This window comes from Strix aluco, chromosome 13 (genome assembly GCF_031877795.1).
Source record: "Strix aluco isolate bStrAlu1 chromosome 13, bStrAlu1.hap1, whole genome shotgun sequence".
Classification (NCBI taxonomy): Eukaryota; Metazoa; Chordata; class Aves; order Strigiformes; family Strigidae; genus Strix; species Strix aluco.
Window position 1 is genome coordinate 11777851 of NC_133943.1, and position 20233 is coordinate 11798083.

The window sequence follows — 20233 nt, forward strand, 5'->3', positions numbered from 1 at the left end:
GCTGGCTTGAGCTCAAGGTAACACAACTGCTACACTTGCACTGCCCCATTTGCTGAGACAGCCATACAGGCTTAGGCATAAAGGCGAGACCCAAGGAGCTGTCAGGGTCCCCATGACCTTCACAGCTCCCAGGTACCACTGTGTGTGGGGGGGGAGCACAGCCATGGCTGCCTGGAGGGAGGGCACATCCCACCGATGCAGGGCTGGGAGGGTCACCTGTGCAAATGCTTCTCTACCTACCAGGTCATAAGGATGGGAAGAAAAGGCAAAGCTTTGCTGAGCACTGTTTAACCTAACAAGGACATTTCTCCTTCTCATGAGCACTGGGGTACACACAGTGCAAAGCAGGGACCAGGCTAAACCCCCACATGGGGAGTGTTGGTACGGCAGCAGCTCCCTCAGCCACAGCTGCACAGGGAAAATATCCCCCCCCTGTGCCAGAGCAGCGCAGACACTACACACATACCCACACCTGAACCCTGCTCCTGCAGTGCGTCCCCCATGGCATACCCAGGAGGTGAACTGGGGCACAGCAGCGATGGAGGAGCTGGGCTACTCATGGCCAGGAACTGTAAGTCAAAAGTGCGAGCATGGTGACCCGGCCCAGCCCCACTGCAGTGGATGTCGCAGCCAGAAGCCCTTGCCACAAGCCCCTGTGAAGCCAGGCAACACAGGCAACACAGCACCACCCCTGAGGACAGAGAAATGCTTTACCTGGGGACGGCTCCTCTGCAGCATGCAGGAATGCAGCTCAATGGCTCAGGGTTCCTTGCTGGTACCACCGGTGCAGCAACAAGCAGCATGTGCCAGACCCTGAACCCACTCCCTGGGCAGAGCTGCCACCACGCCAGGCAGGAGAGCAGCACACCGGCCAGGACAGCTGCTGTGCAGTGCCCCAGACATACACCAGCCAGACATGGGTTCACAAGGGTGCTTGAAACCAGTCAAGCAGTTTCTTTTTATTTCTTAAAAAAAGAAAACAAACAAAAAACCCCCACAAAAAAGACCCATAAAACCCACCGAATAAAAAAAAAAAATCAATCCCCTAATGGTGAAAGTATAGATACGGCATTTACACAGCTACATCTATCTTCCGCTGACCCCCCACCCGCCCACAGTAATGTAGATTTATATGCGCTTACATAATATAGCGAGACGCAGACAAACAAACGGGCTTCGAGAGCCTGTGAGGAGGAGCAGGGCGCAGCAGGGGCCTCCAGCCTGCCAGGGATGTGCCGAGCCACGGGACCTCCCCGATGCCCGGCTCTTCTGCCCCAAGCCATGGTGATGCCTCCCCTTGCTGCAAGTCCTGGCCTCGGGGACACAAGAAGGGAGGTTGATCTTTGGCTGATGGGGTGATGAGCCTTGCGGCCAAGCTCAGGGTACTGAGCCTCCCGGCCGCCCTCCTCCTCCTCCTCACGAGGTAGTCAGGGAGCTTGGCCGCATCTGATGTGCGAGGTACAGAGAGGAGGCACAGCCTGGCAGAGGGCACACATGGCTGCCAGACGGGGGGGCCCAGGTCGGATGGGGAGGGCAAAGCCCTGCCAGCCCAATGGCTCTCAGCATCTTCTCAACAGGGGCCGTTGTCCAGCCTGCGGCCCCTTCGCAGACGGAAGAGTGAGTGGTAGGAAGGGGTAAGGCTGCAGGTGTCAGCACCCTACTGAGGGTGACCCCTCCCCAACTTGGGCACTCACCCTGCTTTCTTGGAAGCTCTTTGGGAACAAGGGAGCGATCCTGTCACGTGCTCAATGAGCCAAATACAGTACTTGTGTCAGCAAAATGAAGCACTACCAGTTCTGAGGTTCAGTCTGGGAGTAAAGCTGAAATAGCCCTCATTTAGCATGGAGGCCACAGAAATAGCATTGTCCCCTCTGAGGAAAGCTGGGGGCAGTGAGATCGCTGAGACAGAGAAAGGAGAGACACTTCTGAGATTAAAAGGCCATTCAGCAAAGAGAGAGCAAGGACACAGTGCCACAGGGAAAAGGGCACACAGCCCTTCCACCCCTGCATGAAACTGCCAGAGCGGGTGGGGGACACAGGTCCAGCCCCCTCCCCGGTTACAGTGGGGGCTGGATTTGGCTGCCAGGCAGCTCTGGCTTAACTCATCCTGTCCCCATTCCTTTCCAAAGCAGAAGGGATTTACTGGAGCAAGAGATGTACAGAGACAAGGCAGCATTGTTTACCCAACCCACTCTGCAACTCTCCCAGGAGCTTCTCAACACCTCTCAATGTGCCATGCAAGGAACTTCTTTGTTATTGGACTGGGTTGCAAATGTATTGCTTATTGCCAGCTCAGGTGAGTCAGCCTGATCAGAGGCTGATGTGCCACCAGAGAAAATTGTAGGTGGGAGGGAGAAGAATCAGCTGGAGACCAGGGTGCACGAATTCCCACAGATAAAAATGAACCTTGGGGCTTCTGGATATGAGGCTGGACTGGAATGGTCTGGGTTTCTCTATCAGAACAAACCAGGGCTGGGACAAACTGCCCCATCATCCTCCCAGAACGACCCTGGCCTGAGGCCCCACCATTTTTGTTCTGTATGCAGACAGAGATATCTTCAACTCCACGTTTCCAGGGTAGAAAATATGGGATAGAGAAGGAAGCAAGCATCTGGAGAAGTGGCGAACACTCCTTCAATTCTGCCAGCCTCAAATTAGAGGGAAAACTATCATTGTTTTCAACAGCAAAACAATGTGGCTGTGGAGCTGTGGCTGCAGCACTTACACATGCAATTAGACCAGAAAGGGCAACAGGGCTTGGCCAACAAGAAACCCACAGAAGTGCTGGGTTTAAAGCTCTTCCATATAGAAATGTAGTCCTGAATCTGCAAGTAGACAAGTGCAGAGGGGAAGAAAGCAGCATTGGGGAACGACAGCTCATCCCCCTGCTGGGATAAGCAACACTGCAGGCAAGATTAGTCTTGGCAGGCAGGAATGTCAGTACGGAAAAACTCCAGGCTCTGCTTGACCTGAAGCTCCCCAAGCAGTCTGCCACACAGGATGAAATGAAAGTACCTGGAAGACAGGCAGACAGGGTGACAAACAAGGGAGGGAGCCCCTGAGCACCAGACACGCCTCGCAACTGGTTGTGATGAGGAGCTGAACTCCCGCATTCTGGATTGCACTTGATAATATCAGCACCTACTGAGGGACCCACCTCCTGGCTGCTGCCCGCCAGCCTGGGGAAGCTCTGTGGGTCGCGGGAACGGGTGGTCCCCTATTAGTCCAACAGGCAGGGCAGTCTGTGTGGGAAGGAAAGCAAACATCCTCTTTCCAGGGCTTTTAGGGTCATTTTGGGCCTCTGTGCCTTGCATAGTGTTCTTCACCTACCAAAGCAAAACACCTCTTGTTGTTTGGTTGCAATACTGCAAGGGAGAAGCCTGCATAGCATCCTGGATCAGCACAGGGAGGACCTGTTATATATATGTGTGTGTGTGTGTATTTTTCTAATTTTTTTTTTTTTTTTCTACCAGGAGGATGTTGAAGTTAACACTTGCCATTGTACAGCAGGCAAGGACCGAGGGACGGTCCTGTGGCATGCATAGGTGGGGAGCAAGCCACAGCCCTTAACTGGAGCATAACATCTGTGCCTGCACGTGCATGCAGAGCTACAGGGACCCTGTTCCTCATTTTTGCCACATTCCTTATGGCTCTGCTACACACCTGGACTAAGCAGTGTGACCTACAACATTTGACCATGACTCTGAGCCTCAGGGAAAGACAAATCCTCTGTGTGGTCAGATTTCCTTTGCTGGTACTGTGCCACGCTTCATTTCTCTCCCTGGCTACTGACATATTTCTTTTTAATTCCCCGCACAGGTGGCAAAAATGTCTATCAAGGTCCATCTCCCCAGCATGGAGAACCATGGTAGCCATTGTATGCCACAAAGCTTGGCCAGAGCAGCCCTGGCTGCATGGCTGGGCTGCCAGCATGGCCACAGGAGCAAAGCGCTGGGGAGTACGTGGGGAGGAGGGTGGGTGGGAGCACACAGGGGTGGGGAGGCCAAGCTGCTTCCTCCATGCTGTTGCCAACAGGCACCAGCTGGGATGTGTGAGATCTCAATTATTATCTTTCTTTTTAAAGCCAGCCTCACAGAAAACTATAAATTAATCTTCTAATTAAATACTCAGGTGAGAGACCAGGGAAACTCCAGCCATACAAGCCGAGGAGTGGCTATGGCTTCTTCCGTAGGTAATTGGAAGGGATCCAGCCCTCCCAGCACGGACCCCCAGTCAGGACCTTGCAAAACCACCATCCGCTGCTGTTCTTCTCACGAACTTCAAACAAAGTCCCTTCTTTAAAGCTGTTGGTCTCCTCATCACCTTCAAAATCCGCCACTGCTACATAGAGAGCTTCCCTGGAGATGTCCGGACTGGAGATGGGGGCTGAGGTCCTCTCCTTGGCTTCCCCTCTCTCCACTGGCTTGGATATGACCTTTGGGCTTACACTGCTTTTCACTTTGGTTTCGTCTTGGACAGAGGCAGAGAGGAACGGCTTGGCTTTCGGAGGAACCAGCATGGGCCTCCCTGGCACTGGGGATGACCTGATTTCAGGTGCTTCCCGTGCTGGGGCCCTGAGCTCCGCTGTAGGGCTGGAGGCAGGACCCCCTGTTTTCTTTGGCGGGGGTGGTCTGCGGGGTGGCACAACAGGGCGCTGTGGTGGGGGCTCCCTGGCACCTGGGGTGTTTGCTGGGCCCAGGGGAGATTTGGGCAGCGCCTCTTTCACGGTGTGGCTGTCCAGCTTGGGTAGGGGTTTGCTCTCCATGTTTGGTCGCTCCTGAAACCTTCCAGAAGCCTCTGAAGAGACCATGGCATTACTGAAGGAGCTTTCGCCAGCAGCGGTGTCCTGCTCAGAGGGTTTCTCTGGGCACTTTGCAGGTCTAAGCTTGCTCCGCAAGCTGCAAATGTCCAGTTTATCATCAGTTGGAGGTGGGTCAGCCCGGGGGGCTGCAGCGGGTTTTGGCCTGATCTGAGGTCTTGACTTCAAGAACGGATTCTGGGCAATGGGCTCAGGCTTGTCCTCGGGCTCAGCTTTTGGTTTGGTTGGCTTGACAATGGGCCGGAGATTTGGCTTCTTCACTTCCTTGGCTGACACCTTGTGCCCACATTCCAGTCCCATTTCGTTTTTCAGCTGGAAAAGTTTGCCCTTCTCTGGTTTCAGCTCAGGCTTCTTGCTGTCCTTAGGGGTTGCTGATTGCTTGGGTGGGATCATGGGCAAAATCATGCCCGGGGGCTTCGGGGGGGGCCTCTGCCTCTCCAGTAACTCGCCTTCCGATTTAATGATGGACTCCTTCCTGGGCGGGAGGCTGGGCTTCTCCTCTGTGTCATGGTCCGAGATCTCCTCATAGCCACCGGCAAAGGATAGGTCCCCACTCTCGGAAGCCTCCTTCCCCTTCCAGTCTTTGGCCCACTTCCCACCACAGTCTGTACCATTAGGAGGAGCCTCCGGCAGAGGACGGCACGGTCCCGTTGCTTCCTCGCTGGAGCTGCCGTCAGCAGCAGCATCACTGAGCCGGAGCTGGGCCATCTCGTTGGGTAGCGGAGCCAGGAAATTCGGCCTGGACGCATTGCTTGTTTTCTTGTACTTATCGATGAACGTGGCGGGGGCCCAGCCTTCCTTCTCCTCAATCTGAATGTACCACCAGCCGCTCAGGTTCTTCTCAATAACCTGATAAGGGAAAAAGAAACCTCAGATGTCTATGCAGGAGCCCGCTCTGCACAGGAGGGGATGCTGGGTGTCTCTGGAATGATGGCAGGGTGGTAGATGGCCTCAGATGTCCTGGTAACCAAAAGCCATGTAATCACAGGACTGGTAGCCTAACAGGAGGGAAACCTGTTAACAATCTCTGCCAGGGAAGGGGACCTGCATGCCATGGGACTGAGGAATGACATGGCCATGTCAAGGAGCTGTGGCTGAACTGTCACCATCTGGCTGGGAGACAGGAGCAGGATGCAGGGTGGTGGCCACTGCGCGGCACTGTTGGAGCGATCAACCGGCAGCGATGCTGCATGGAGCGGCAACTGCCTGGCCTCTGCGTGCTCCAGAAGCGGGGCTGAGACCTGCAAGGAGTTGACTGGGGAAGCCGTAAAGGAAAAATCCTCTTAGAGAGGCGTAATTTACATTTTGAAAAGCAAAATCACATCTGCAAGAGGGATTCTGCCAGCAAAAGTGGGTGTGCTAGGAAAGCAGTTCTGGAAGGGCTTTTAACTTTACACCTGGCCTAAATAAGAAAAAAACATCATCTCTACCCCAATTTGTCATGTAGTTTTAATTTGCACTAGCTCAAACAACACAGCAACCACACACTGGGGGGACAGGAGGCCACCAAGAGCACCAGGGACTCCAAAGTCTCATGAGTTCATATGGGTTTCTCTCTGTCTAGGGAGAGCCCTAAAATGTTAACAGTCCACAGAAGCAATCACATGCACCACCATGCCTGGTTTCCACCCAGAACACTGTGGTGAGCAAATCTTCCCTGCCTAGAAAGTAAGCTCCTGCCTGCAACTGGTCCCAGGGCAATAGGAGTCAGGAGCACTGCCCTGATGTGAAGATGTGAGAAGGGAAGATGACAGTCTCACCTCTACTTTCATTCCTGCCTGGAAGCTGATGCCGTCAGGGATGGTGGTCTGGAAGTCAGCGATGGTGTAATATTCCTCTTCCACTTGAGGAGGCACAGGAGGTTTAGGCAGGTTCAAACCACGTGGCTATGACAAGAAAAAAAAAAAATCTCATCAGTGCGTTTCTACAGAAGGTGTGACACAACATCCACACAGACCACCAGCCTACAGAGACATGAGCCACCATGTCCAGGCCATGGAGATAGCTGTGCCCATGCAGCACCCTTACCGGTGCAAACCATTTCCAGACTGAGCAGAAAATTGCTGGCAGCAATCACCCTCTCCAGAGGGAGGGAACCAGTCTGCAGCCTCCCAGTGGCAACCCAGCCTTGCAGGACAGACTGGCCAAAAGTTCATTTAAAGACCACATGCAAAGAGAAGAGTTGTAAGACAGCAGGGAGGCGGCATGTGTACTCCAGCTTTGACCAAGAGCAGAGCCCATGGTACAGGGGCAAGATCCCAGGCAAGGAATAACCAGTGACCAGAGCTGCTTTCAGTGCTCCTCTCCCACTCCCTTTGCCATTGCTGCTCTCCTCCATCAGCTGGCACTTACTATGGTGAGATCTCGCCGAGGAGGGGGTCTCTGCCTCATCTTTGGTGACTCTGAGGAGGAAGAATTTCAGATGCTGTTGAGTTTCTGGCTTTTGGTCACACATGTGTTCACAGAAGACAAATGAAAGAGAAAACAGAAAGGCAAGGACCAAGCCTGCCCCATGGGCAAGGAAGCTGAAAGAGGAACCTGTCTGCCCAGTACCCTGAGTGGCATGGGTCACCCAGGTTTTGAGGGTATCCCACTGGAACAGGAACCAGCTTTGCACCATCAGGTGTTGCTTGGAAATGCAGCTGAGGTCACCATATGAAACAGCTTTCTCATTGCAGGCCTGACCTAAAAGACCTGATCTGCAGAGGGGTTAAAATGCCCCAGCTATGCCCCAGCTTCTGAGAGGAGAGCATCTCCAGTCTGGGGAGGGGAGGCTTTTACTCCCATCACATTTGCTGATCCTCAGCAGGTCCCTGGGCAACACTGTGCTCGTGCTCCATCTGCCTGTGCAATGTCACCTACAGACCTTGCTGCATTGCTCACAGTGCTTGTAAGCCTTCTGCCCCCCTCACACCTCATTATGTCGTCCAAAAGCCTGCAGGAAAGGCTGTGCTGGCACCCCAGCCACCACCGGCCTCCTCCCGACTGGCCACTTACTGCGTCGGATGTCAGCATTGGGAAGCGGACGGCTATCGACTCTCCCATCCCTTTGGCCAGCGAGCCCATCCTTCTCTCGGCTTGCCATGACCTGCTGTCGGGAGATGCCATCCAGATCCAAGGCACATGAATGAGCGGAGGAGCCTGACCCCAGCTTCTGCGAGAACATCTCTCCATTCCCCTTTTTGAGGTAGGAGGCAGGGGCCCAGCCTTCTTGGCCCTGGTACCTGCAGTGGCAACAACGGCAGTGTCATTGTGCAGAGCCCCCGTGCTGCATCGGGGCCGTGAGCCCTTCCCAAGGAGCGCTCGAGTGGTGCTGAGCCATCGGACATCCCTGGAGCCAGAGCTCAGGACATGCGTTGACTGAAGGTATGCATGATCTGGGCAAAACGAGCTTGTCCGTTGTGATGCTCTGTGGCACGTGGGCACATGGAAAGCTCCAGCCATGACTAATGCTCCTGTGCAAGCTGGCCGCAGCCAGCGGGCCTAGGGCTGGGAACGGTGCAAAGCCCGACTTCCTTTTCACCTCAGCAATGGCATTGGTTCAGGAACAAAGGGAAGCAGAGGGGAAAACCAGAGGGCTGCTGCTAGGACTGATGTACCTGGTCTTTGGAGAAAACGCAAGACCCCTGCCTGTGCGCCGGCAGCCTGGATCCCTTCCCTGCTCTAAATGTGCACTGTTTAGAAGAGAAACCAGCCCCATGATTTGATTGAGAAACCACATCCACAGAGTCTCCCTGCCATGCTGGAGGGTCCTGCGCCAGCATCAGAGACTCTCCCCGCTGGCTGGGCTGCAGCCACTACACTCAGATGGCACCAGCTACTGAGTTTGTAATTGCCTTTAGAGCTCTCGTGGCAGCTCTCCTCCACTTAAAAAGTCAATGGGTGTTTTTCTGGGGTTTTGCTGCTGCCAAGACCACAGGTTCAATGTAAGGTTAAGAAAATTGCAGCATGTGCTCCCACCCTGCTCAAGTCCGGCTGTTTGCTAGACCACAGACATGAGAAAATGAGCTTCCAGGAGAAAACAAGTATCAGTTCAGGATGATCTGGAGTCTTTGGCCTCTGCACACCCTGCACACAGCAGACCTGGCTCAGACAACAGCCCTTCTCTGCAGGAGCCTCCTAACACAGCCAGAGGATCCAGCCTGCCTCCAGGACACTCACTGGTTTTCCTATCAGCAGCGTATGACGTAACACTAATGCTCTCACACTGGTTCCCTTTGCACTGCTGGGGCATGTGATGCCGTGACGCAGTCCACCTCCCAGCACAGGAAATCGGGGGATTTTAAAAATGTTTAACCACAGCTATGCTTGGCTGAAACCCTGAATGTCATCTAGCCCTAGTTTGCAGGGATGGAGAGAAATGAGTTCTGGTACTCTGTCCTTCCTGACATCCTAGACTTGCCTTTGGACTGTACATCCCATGTACATCAGGTCTCTGCTTTGCACAGACCCAGCTGCAGTGCCAGGGAAGAGGAAGAGTAGGGATGGTACCTGATTTTCCACCAGCCCTCCAGATTCTTCTGGATCACCTCCACCACAGCCCCTTTGTCCAGGTTCATTTCATCCTGGTCTCTTGCAGTATATGGGTAAATAACGGTGTACTTCTCCTCTGTTGGAAAGAAAGTGGAGTTTCACAGAAACCTGGACTCAGTTGAACAACGGCTAAGTGCTTTATATAATGATAATTCCTGTTATAATACAGGTGCAAACACACAGAGATACATGACCATTCATAAAAGTGAAATATATTTCAAAACAAACCCATCTGCATTTTGAAATCTAAGCTTTGGTGAGCTAGTCTGGCCCAAGGAGACGTTGCCTAAACCAGTTCTTCCTCTCCCTTAGGACTAAAGACTATCTTTTATATGACAGCTCTCCTTTCACTTGCTCTTCACAGAAGACCTTCCATGCATCCATTTCAGTTCAGATTCCTTTCTCAGAGCCTTTAAAGAAGGACTGTTCTCTATACAGGGAAAGAAATCCCATGAACATCAGGGAGTAACCCCTACATGAACTTCCCATTCAACAGCTGGGTCCCTGAGGACATTGGTCAAAGCTGTGTGGTGAGTCTGGAGAAGAGTCTGATGTCCTGTCCACGAGACCAAATGACGGTAAGCAGGGACATGGATGCTCTTCCCTTCAAGAGGAAGGGGAAACATCCTAACAGCCATGCGGACATGTCCGACAAATAGGTCCATCCATCCACCCCTCTTCCTCACCTTGTCCTGTCCTCTCTGGAAGAAACCCAGGAAAGCAATTGCCTGTGCTTAAGCAGTGCCACAATAGGGTGAAGGCCATTTTGGGAAAAGTCTGTCTCCAAAACCCACACTTCTGGACATTTGTATGTCCCCACCGTGCAGGTTTCCTGGATTTGTCTTCTTGGAGGAGCACAGCCCTTGAAGGGCCTGATTTCCCACCCTCTTCGTGTAAATGAGTCAAAGCAGAAAATGCCCTGTCACATCCAGCAAATCCAAGCTGTGTCTTCTGACCCCATCTGAGCCACCACCCCCGGGGTCATGGCTCAGAGGAGTTATTCTTACAGGAACTAAGGCAGCAGTTGCAAGAAGTCTGCGTACATGTGTTGGAGGTAAGCAGAAACTCCAGCCTCTGTACCCAAAACAAGCTGTGAGAAGGAACAGCTGATAGAGAAAAGAGAGGTGGACATGAGTGGGCCTAATAGAAGGCTGAGGAGCAGGTATGGCACGCATTGAGGACTGACACAAGCAGGGTTCATCACATGCAAAGTAAACATGCAGACAACAAGGCTCCAAGCACAAAACACGGGTAGCTGAACAAATCTCTGTGAAGTCCACCTTGACCCCATCCACTGGTGTACAAGTCCCCAAGAGTCCGACGGCGGCCAACGTGCCTGGGCAGAGACCAGTATCTCCATGGGACTGGGAAGAGCATGTTGGTGAAGCAGGAGAAGGACAAGAGAGGACGTAAGAGGAGGTCCAAGAGGAGACAGGGCAGACACCAGAGAGTGGCACGAGACTGTACTCACCTGGAGCCCTCTGGGGGCCCTCCCCAGTCTGAGCCCCCCTCCCACCTCCATCTCCCCAGACAAGGGGCTGGGCCAGCTACAGCATTGCTTTGAGCGTACAGTGCTTAACAGGAAGGATGTAATCTCCAGAGGCATTTCAGATTTGCTCTAAGCAAAGGTTGCAACCTTGCTGTTCTCAAACGCGAGCTCTTTGCTCTGCATGGGCTTAGCAGACATGTGAATTGTCCTAGGACCTGAGCTTTGCTCCTCCTCCAGTGCAGGTAAAACAGCTCCCTGGGGCCTAAAGGAGGCATTGGGATGCAGGACTGTGTTCCCTGGAGGTGGCACCTTCAACCCCTCTGTGGGGGAGCAGAAAGGCTCCAGTATCCAGCTGCCAGTATCCAGCTGCCCCACTCCTGCTGCAGCACTGGAGCAGAGCACTGGGCAGGCAGGACTGTTACGGGCAGACATGACTGAACAGCACGTGTGGGTTTGTCCTTCCTCAGGCTCATGCCCTGCCTAAGTCAGGGAGGGGTATGCGGTCCTGGGAGCAGCTCAGTGCAGTTCAGCAGGAAGAAGCTGGGGCAGATGTCTCCAGCAGCTTCTTACCTTCATCGGGTTGCATTGAGAACTCATCCTGGACTCCATCCTGGGCCTCCAGGCAGGTCGCCGGCACCCAGCCTTGCTCTTCCGATGTGCTCACAAACCACCAGCCTGAGAATAAAACAGCAGGCAGTTCAGCCAAGGGCTCCCAACATCCAAAAACTCCCTTCCTCCCTCCAAAACACAAGCCTGGGGGGCTTTGCCCCCTCCATGCTGCCTACATGGGAACCTGGGGTGACCCCAAAGCAACAGAGCCAAGCGCTATCTGAAAGGGAGCACAGACAGCAGCACAGGAGAATCGCAGCTGAATGATATCTAAATGTACAGTTCCCCCCCCAAAAAAGAAGAGAGGCTCTGAGAACTGAATGACTCCAGCCACTGTGTTTGCTTTCCATCTTTTTTCCCTTCATGGTTCATTTTCCCTCAGTGTGGGTCAGCAAGCCCAGGCTAATTAGCAGAGATGAATACACTGTCTGCAAATCGATAGCTGACTCCTGCTGTGCTCTCACCTTCTCTGCATTTGTGGAAACAGCAAATTTTAAAAGCTAAGTGCAAATGCAGGATTAAAACATGAGCTCTCCCAGCGGAAACCTAGACAGCTCCATAGTGGCCACAAGCAATCCTGGGCCACCCTGGGTGTCCAATCAAAATAAATGCATGCTCCTCAGTTATTAAAAGCACAAGCTATTTGTGTCTTTAGGGGAAAAAAAAATAAAGACCCAGCATTATCTTCAGAACCTCACCAGTGAGTCATTTAGAAAAATAACTAGATTGTCGGGGAGAGAATCAGCAGCTACCTGCATGGAAGGGAAAATCAGGGCTGACATTTGATAAATAATTTGCCATAGCTTTTGAATTGGCTGTGCTAATAGGTTTCACTTGCTTCAGAGTTGCTTTTATTTTCCTCATTCCCAAACATAGCTGCTGGTGCAACTAATCCTCTGGGGACTGGCTTTCCAGAATTTTAAAATCTATTTTCACAATTTATCTTTAAACCCCCATAAGCAACTTCTGTTATCTTCAGGGAATAAATTCCCCTTTTCAGCAAACTCCAGAAGTAGGGCCCACGACATGACTTGATCCCTTTGCAGAGCTTAAGAGCAAGTTTAAGTTTTGAAGCAAGCGAATAGTTTGGCTGCCTGCCCTGCTCCACAACCGGGTGCTTCATTGTGTTCGGAGGCAGGAATTGCAAATGCACAATGGGGGCTTTCATGGGCACCATGAGAGTGTCCCTCTCTGTCAATAAAACAAGCCTGCCAACTGCGGGAATGGCTTTTGTCCTCAGGACCTATTGGCCAAGTTTTTCAGCATGAAAAAGCATTAAGTAGAGACTGTAAAAGATGGACGGCGCCTGGCGCTCAGCACACGGGTAATCAGACCTTTCCTTTAGAGACAGCCCTGAAGTCTTGTCCACGCTCATACAGACAGCCTGCAGACTGAAGCTGCTTCCTTCACGTCCCACCTCAGCTGACCATCCAAGGACATCCCTGTGAGGTGCCTGGAGGCTGTTTTGCTTAAGGTCCTATTAGGAAAACACTGACAATACAGGATTGCTATTCCTGCCTCTGCTCTGAGACGCAGAGTAGACTGGAAGTCCTCTGCCAAGCCAAACTCTCTGTACCTGATTCGTTCTTCTCAATGATATCCACCAACTGGCCCACGCACAAGCTGATCTCGGAGCTCTCCTGCTTCTGGTAGTCCGCCACCACGACATACTGCTCCAGCACCAAGGGGTCAACCGACGCAGAGTCAGCTCCTGCACAGGGGGGACAAGAACCGACCCGTGTGCCAGGGTCAGCACCAGCTCCCAAGAGCACGGGCTACCGCTCCCGAGCACTTGCTGGCCTGCGAGCAGCTCCAGGACACCCTGGGGACCCCAGCGTGAGAGACATGAGCCAGAGACTTGGGCAGAGTGAGGAGGAGAGAGACCAAACCAGCAGCCAGGTGAGATGGGTACAGCCAGGTGAAACCTTTCACTTGCTACCCACCTTCCTGCTCACAGACAGACATCCAAGCAACCCCACCACCGCCAGAGATGCACAGAGCAGCCTGGTCCCTGCTGTCGGAGACCGAGGGGGCTCGGGGCAGCCTCCTGTGCCCTGGCACCAGCTGCCCCAACGCACAGACCAGCTCAGACCCCAACTCAATGCACACAACCTGCAGTGAGTTTTACTGTTTCTGGCTACAGAGCCTGGACACCCAGGCGGAGGGGTGTCTGTAGGACAGAGCAGCATCTCCCATCACCATTGCCCTTATGCATTTCAGTCACCTTCTCACAACTCACCAGCACAGTTTGCTCTCTCTACTATTTGCTCCACTAACTCTGCTCAGCTCCTCCTGCTGGAAATTCCAATTTCATGTCAGAAAAGATAAAAATACCCCAAGGAGGAGCAAGTGGGCGGGATATACCAGGAGCAAAGCTCCCCTTTGTCCAGACAGAGGCCTGACACCCAGAGGAGAGGCGGGTGCGGCAGGGCTCGCTGGACACTGGGCCACTGGCTGCGCAGAGCCCGGGCGGGCTGTCAGTGGCACTGTGGGCTAAGGCCAGGGGACACCCGGGAGCACCGCCAGCTCCCTCTGCCAGGGCACCAGCAGCGAGGCACAGCAGGGCAAGGCTGGTTTGTTTTTTGCAAGCACGTTTTCATTTAGGAGAGTGCTCTGGCTATAGATGCACCCGCTTCGCTTGGCGTTGCTTGCTATGGGAGCACTGCAACAGAGGTCTCCACTCGTGTCTGTCGCTGCTTTAGAAACATGGCACCCAGCGTTGTCCCTATCTACCCTTTTCTCACACGTGCACAGAGGCTTGCTGTGTGCAGGGAGACCACGATGTGAGCCAGAGCTTTGCAGGCTCATGTGAAGCAGACGCTGTGTGTGCTCAGTGCCAAGCCCAGCCTATTCAGCCCCACTGAGCCAGGCGTTCACCCGAGCTCAGCCTCCCACTAAACCAGTTGCGAAGCGTTCAGTTACCCAGAACACCAGCAGCACTTGCCCCATCTGCCTCCAAAAGCCTCCAAGAAGCAAAAAGGTGTCACTCTTGCCCATGACTCCCCTCCACCCCAAGCCCTGGTGCTGTCCTCCAAGCCTCTGGCCTTGCAGCTTCACAACCTGTCAGAAGAGGACACTGTTGTATTACTATGTTCTCCTCAGGTGTGGTAAGAATTAATTAATATTTGCCAAGTGCTTTGGAAATAGGATAGTGTCAATTATTATAGCACGAGCGATACAAAAGAATCACACACCTGATCATGGGTGTTAAGTCAAATTTACAGGGGCTGTGCATGTACTCTGAGCAGGGAGCCTCAAGTTTTGGGTCGGGGCAGAAATCACATCTGGCCCAGCCCTCTAGCTGCTATGGCACGGCAGATATACGGGACAATTACCTCCCAGTCTCTGAAGGGTGCAAAATTACATAGGGAGTGGTGGTCCCTTGGGAGAGTTAGGTGAAATGCAGCAAAGAAATTCAGACTAAGTTATCAGGAACATGTTTCTATGGGCAAGTGCACCTACACTGCAAGGGGCCCCAACAGGTCCCTCATCACATGAGAGGTCTCAGCCTGACAAAAGATCTTTCCTATGGGGGAACCTACTGCAGGGCATAGGTTCTGCCGTAGGAAACCTAGGGTGATATACTCATCCCAAAAGGGTATGAGTAGAGATGGACAAGATCTAGTAGGTCTTCAGTAATCCTAGGATGCTCTGCTGCCGCACAGTGAAGTTGTCCTGTGCACAAGGTCACAACATCTCAAACTGGTTCTCAGAAAGAAAGACCACAACAAAGATTTAAATGAAGAGTGTATCTTCGGGACAGTCTTATTTAAAGGAACAGGAGGCAAATTGTCCGTGTTATTCTGCTATAAACAGCACTCTGCAGAGCTCCAGGTGAGCTGGCCAAGTGCAGAAGATCTGTTACCACTAATGAAAGCTTTCTCCATACAAAATCCAGAGGTGGGGCACCAGACAGAATTAAAAATAGCCCTCTAAAGTGAATGGTGGACGCTAGGACTATCTGTTCTACTAGCTCAATTAAAGGTTTGTGCTTAAAGTGATCAGAGGATCTACCCAGCCCCTGAGAGAAGAATAACAGCTATAGGAAGAGAGAAGTACTCTCCTTTCTACCTCCCTCACCATAATTACACCCATTGCTCTGAGGCTATTTGTAGTTTCAGCAGCCAATTCTGGATTCTCCAATGTACCTATTAAACCAGCAACAGAAGTCGTAAACTGAGCTTGGAGGAAGAAGTAGGAGTTAATTTCAGGAGTATCTTCACCTGGCATAATCATTCTCAACCACAAAAATACACACTCAACAACAAAACATCCTATATATGGGCAGACTTCGGTCTCTTAAAAATAGCAATGGTGTAAACCTTACCATCTAAGATGGGAGACAGTACTAAAGCTCTGCAGCTGGGGAGGGGAGGAAGCATTAGTATAGTCCAGAGTGCACAAGTGAGTGAGTTTTACAGACAGCTGTAGGCAGGAGCACAGACTGTGTATCGTGAATACCCCTCACTTGTGAGACTGGCACAAACGTGGCCTAGAGAAGGGATGTGCATTGAGTCAAGAGCCCACTGAGGTCCTGGGACTGGACTTGCAGACTGATGCTTGCCATGGATGCAGGAGAGCCACCCAGGAGATGCACTCAGCTCCACAGGCGGGGCCAGGCAGAAGCTGCCTCCAGGCAGTGCACATCCCAGCTCCCAACCCGAGGTCTGCTCAGTGCAGTGACCTTGCTCTCAAAACATATATATAGGTCAGCCTGTAAATCTTTGCAAATTTTGTTTGACCAGGAACTTGGCCATTCACCCGAAGTGTTGAGATGTACAAATCCAGTAGGAAATCTCATTGATATGGGGTTGCTTGCGACATTTTCAGCCTTTCCAATTTCTGGCTTTGCAGTATCATTGCCAGAAGTGAGGACTTTCTTACCGGGCTTGGACACTGGTGCCTCCAGAGTGAAATGAAGAGCTCAGGACTGAAATAAGGGTGCACAGGTATTTGTTTTTGAAGCCTGCCCTTGCCGTACACTCTAGCCCTTGCCTAATGTATCTTCCAAAAATGTCGTGCTTTGGATAAAGTTTGTTCCCCCTAGTCCTCTGGCCTGTGCTAATCAGACCCAGTGCTCTCAGGATAGCCCCTCTTCTCCCAGACCTGCTAAGTTTGCGATGATCAGTACTGCAAAAGTGACTTTCTTCCTGCTCTCAAGTGAAGTGGGCACTAACCTAGATGCTGTGCTGTACTCCTTGCAAGCCCTCTCATCTCTCCAGGGTTTTTTCCAGAACTGGAAAATAATCACATGGAAATGCCATTCACCAGCAGAGTTTTAGAAAGGTCCCCCTATGGCTGCTGTAGGATATGAGAACTGTATTTTCACTGTCTATCATTAGATTGAATACTGTGGTCTGGGGTCTCTACATCATTGAAGGCACATTACATAGCACAGCAAAAGGGACATGGCCACACAAGAAAACATCTAAAATAAAACTGGCAGGGGGATACTGGAGCTCTCTGCCAGCCTCCTTGGGCAGCTCCACCCAAATATAAACTCTGGAGACAGTTTCAGGTTCCCTTGCACTAAGTCAGTGCTGCAACAAACCCATGACTCTCCATCTGTGCTTTCTGTTGAACTGCAAGAGGAAGAGAGAATAGAAATGCTCAAAACAGCCTTGGGCACTGATATGATGACTACTTTTAGACGTACCTAAATCAGTAGCCAAGTCAGTCTTCAGAGTACCAGAGTCTGGGGAATAATCCACCCCCCCACAAGTTGCAGGCTGTATGGAGCCTGGGCCCATGTCTAAGGCTCACAGACATGTGGGGTTACAAATACTGGTAAAAAAACTAAGCAGAGGAAGCAGATTTTATTTCCAATGCTCACCCACATCAGGCCCTCCTCACAACATCCAATGTCACTTGAGTCTCTTGCTCATCACAGGAGGTTGAGAGCAGGCAGCACTTTAATCCACCTCACATCCCAGTGTTTGTTTAAATCCCATTTCAAAACAGGGCTTGCTGTTGCCAGGAGCTTGGGAGCTCTTTCCAATGCTCTCCTGAAGAGCAGTTCGCCTCCTCTTTGGCAATGGTGGGAGAAATTGCTTATTGGAAAATTCTTGTGATTTTCGTTTGTTAGCGGCTATTGGATGTCCCCTCCTCAGGGAGATCCTGTATTGAATGAATCTTTTCTGTGCCTTGCTGCATATTTGCTACCTCAAAGCAGACCTGGCTTGAGGAACCAATGAAACATCAGGGACTTCCTCAAGGTGTAAGAGGAGTCAGTGTAAGACGAGTCAGGGTGACAGCAGCACAACCAAACTCTGTTTCTGCTGCCAGAAAATACAAGACAGTGAGAGGAGTCTCTGAACATGTCTGGCACAAGGCATCAGTCCTTTGTAATGTTACTGCATGCAAACATCTTTCCCTGATGGCTACTGCACGTATGTCAGGTGCATGGGCAAAACATCACACCCTGCCCTGCCAGAGCAGGCTCTGGCTTGGACGTTACCCAAACTCTCCCTGTTGCCTCCCTCTTAATGGTGCCAAGCAAAGAGCATCCCAAAGAGCATTTTCTCTTTGACCTCAGCAGCATCCCTGTGTCACAAACTCATCATGCCAAGAGGATGGCAGAGTGAAGCTGCCCATAAACCTGCAGTGGGAAGGCAGGACGAAGCTGTGTACACAAGCAGGAGAAAAGTTCCTACTTCTCTAACAGTCAACATCCTTAAATTGAATTTTGCACTCAAAGAACTGAATAATGCATCAGAAATTTTCCTTCTCTTCTTCTCTACCCTAGAGAGGCCTTCTTTTCTTTTGCCTAATGTAAGTGGACAGGATTCACAGTGATCTAAACTTCACTGAGCTCATAGGGAAATATAACACCCTTCCCTTACTCAACAAATGTTCCTGCTGAGCCAGCACAGAAGAGAAGTTTCCAAGATGATAGGAGATAACTGTATCTTTATTTTACCTCTGTTTTCTCAAAAGAGAAGGAAAAAAAATGCAGCCTGTTTTTGTCCCCACCCATAGCCAGACAGTTCTCTCTGCCTCCAAGCTAGTTGAAGACCACCTCTTCAGCACAAGAAAGTTAGTACAAAAACTGCAGTCTGTGCTTGTAACTGGTTCATGAGAGCTATAGAATGACCATCCCAAGTTCCAGCTTTGACAGACACACCTTGCAGCAGTCAGAGTTTGAGAAGAAAACGTTGTCCAAAGGTTTTAACCATACTGACTAGTTGCTAGTTGAATCAGGAGAGTACCGGTTGTGACCTGCCCATGAGAACAGACCAAAACTAGGAACCACTGTTCAAGCAGACAACATCTGAGCTTTTCATACACATTCCACAACCAGTCTCAGTCAAGACGCTGGGTCACCATCAGTTCTTGAGGGATGGATGACCTGCAGCTCCAGTGGAAAAGAAAGTGGAATTAAATCTTTGAGTCTCCCCTGTACCTTTTCTCTCTCCTCCAAGAGGAACCCACTCATCTACAAGTGAATTTGCTTACGCAGTTTATGGCAGTGCCAACCCTCTGGTCAAAAACCTTTCCACAACCTATTTCAGCAGAATCTCCATCAAGCCAAAATTCAGACCTTCCTTCCCAAAGACCCTCGTGCTATTTTTATACCTTCTGTGGCTCCAGTAGATGAAAGATGCCCTCCCTAATCCATGGATTGAAGGCTCTTCCCCTCCTCTCTCCTTCTCCTCTTTCTGGGAAGCTCAGATAACCACTAAAACACACCAACTAAGGGGTCTTTCAGACATGTTCCCCTCTCTTGAGGAGCAGGGGTAGAGCATTCCAGACCCAACCATCCACCCAAAGGGTCCCAGCTGGTGCAATCATGAAACAGAACATACTACTGCATCAGGAGACTTTCAACCTCATGCTGATCACCATGCAGCTCAGATGCTCCTCTGGATTTGGGAAATTTTGCATCCCCATCATCCTGGCTGCAGACCAAGCCCTGCCCTTCACCCAAGACCTGTCCTGAACATGGAGCTGCACCAACAGCCAAGAACCAGTCCCAGCCCACTGTACCTCCTCTCCACTACTGCCCCGTGTCCACCAGCTGCTACAGAAAGCTACGGGGGATGTGACAGCTTCTTGCAAGGGGCTTGGCCACCCAGCCCGAGCAGGTGTGCCCCGGCGAAAGGCAAAGCAAGAGCAAGGGCCAGGTAGCAAGCGGCTGTTACTACCTCTCTGCAGGAAAGAGGCCGTTCTCTGGATAAACCCTGATGGAGGAACAAAATGATGGGAGACAAGGCATGAGGTGGGGAGGGAAATAAACTCAGGGGTGGCAGCAATGGTGACAACAACTCGATTAATGTGTGAACAGGGAGGCCAGCACAGCGTGGAGAGCTGCAGGCGTCTGTCCCACCTTCAGGAGAGCCACAGGAGGCGCAGGGGATGTGGGAACAGGACTTGGAGGCTGCAGTGAAATCCTGGGTGAATGGAGGGGGCACACTGTGTTGGGAAACCCCACTGGGGAGCACAGCAGGGGTTTGGGTCACCATGGGGCTAGGCCCTTGACCCATTCCAGGACACCATGGCTGTGGGTAAAAGGAGGAGCTGGTGGAACCAGCAGAGAGGAAAGGAGTCCTTACCAGACCTCTTCTTTCCAATGGGCTCCCTGAAAAAGAGAAGGAAGAGCGTCAGCAGAGGGACGAGGCAGTTGGATTGTTGGCCAAGTGGCAAACCCACCCAGGAAGGCACAGCAGTACTGGCCCTGGTGGGGCTGCTGACCTCCCTCAACCAGCTAACGTCTCCATGGGTGACATGGAGTATCACCCACCTTGCAAACAGCCCATCTCTCCCCTCCATTCTTTTAGTAATGT

At 51.8% G+C, this 20233-nt stretch overlaps 1 protein-coding gene across 2 annotated transcripts in view; it reads right to left on the reverse strand.

Annotated features, from left to right (window-relative positions):
- Window positions 1-923: 923 nt before the first annotated feature.
- The window catches only part of SH3PXD2B (SH3 and PX domains 2B), a 79199-nt gene continuing 59889 nt past the window's right edge, over window positions 924-20233 (reverse strand). Inside the window, exons 6-14 of one of the 2 annotated variants that reach the window (XM_074838782.1) lie at window positions 20003-20028; window positions 13027-13161; window positions 11412-11516; window positions 10633-10716; window positions 9311-9428; window positions 7817-8043; window positions 7172-7221; window positions 6580-6705; window positions 924-5668 (exon numbers count right to left, since the gene is read on the reverse strand). In XM_074838782.1, the coding sequence (XP_074694883.1) occupies window positions 4175-5668; window positions 6580-6705; window positions 7172-7221; window positions 7817-8043; window positions 9311-9428; window positions 10633-10716; window positions 11412-11516; window positions 13027-13161; window positions 20003-20028 (2365 nt within the window). In that variant the 3' untranslated portion in view covers window positions 924-4174. The remainder of the gene's footprint in view (window positions 5669-6579; window positions 6706-7171; window positions 7222-7816; window positions 8044-9310; window positions 9429-10632; window positions 10717-11411; window positions 11517-13026; window positions 13162-20002; window positions 20029-20233) is intronic. The other variant, XM_074838783.1, reaches the window with a different exon arrangement.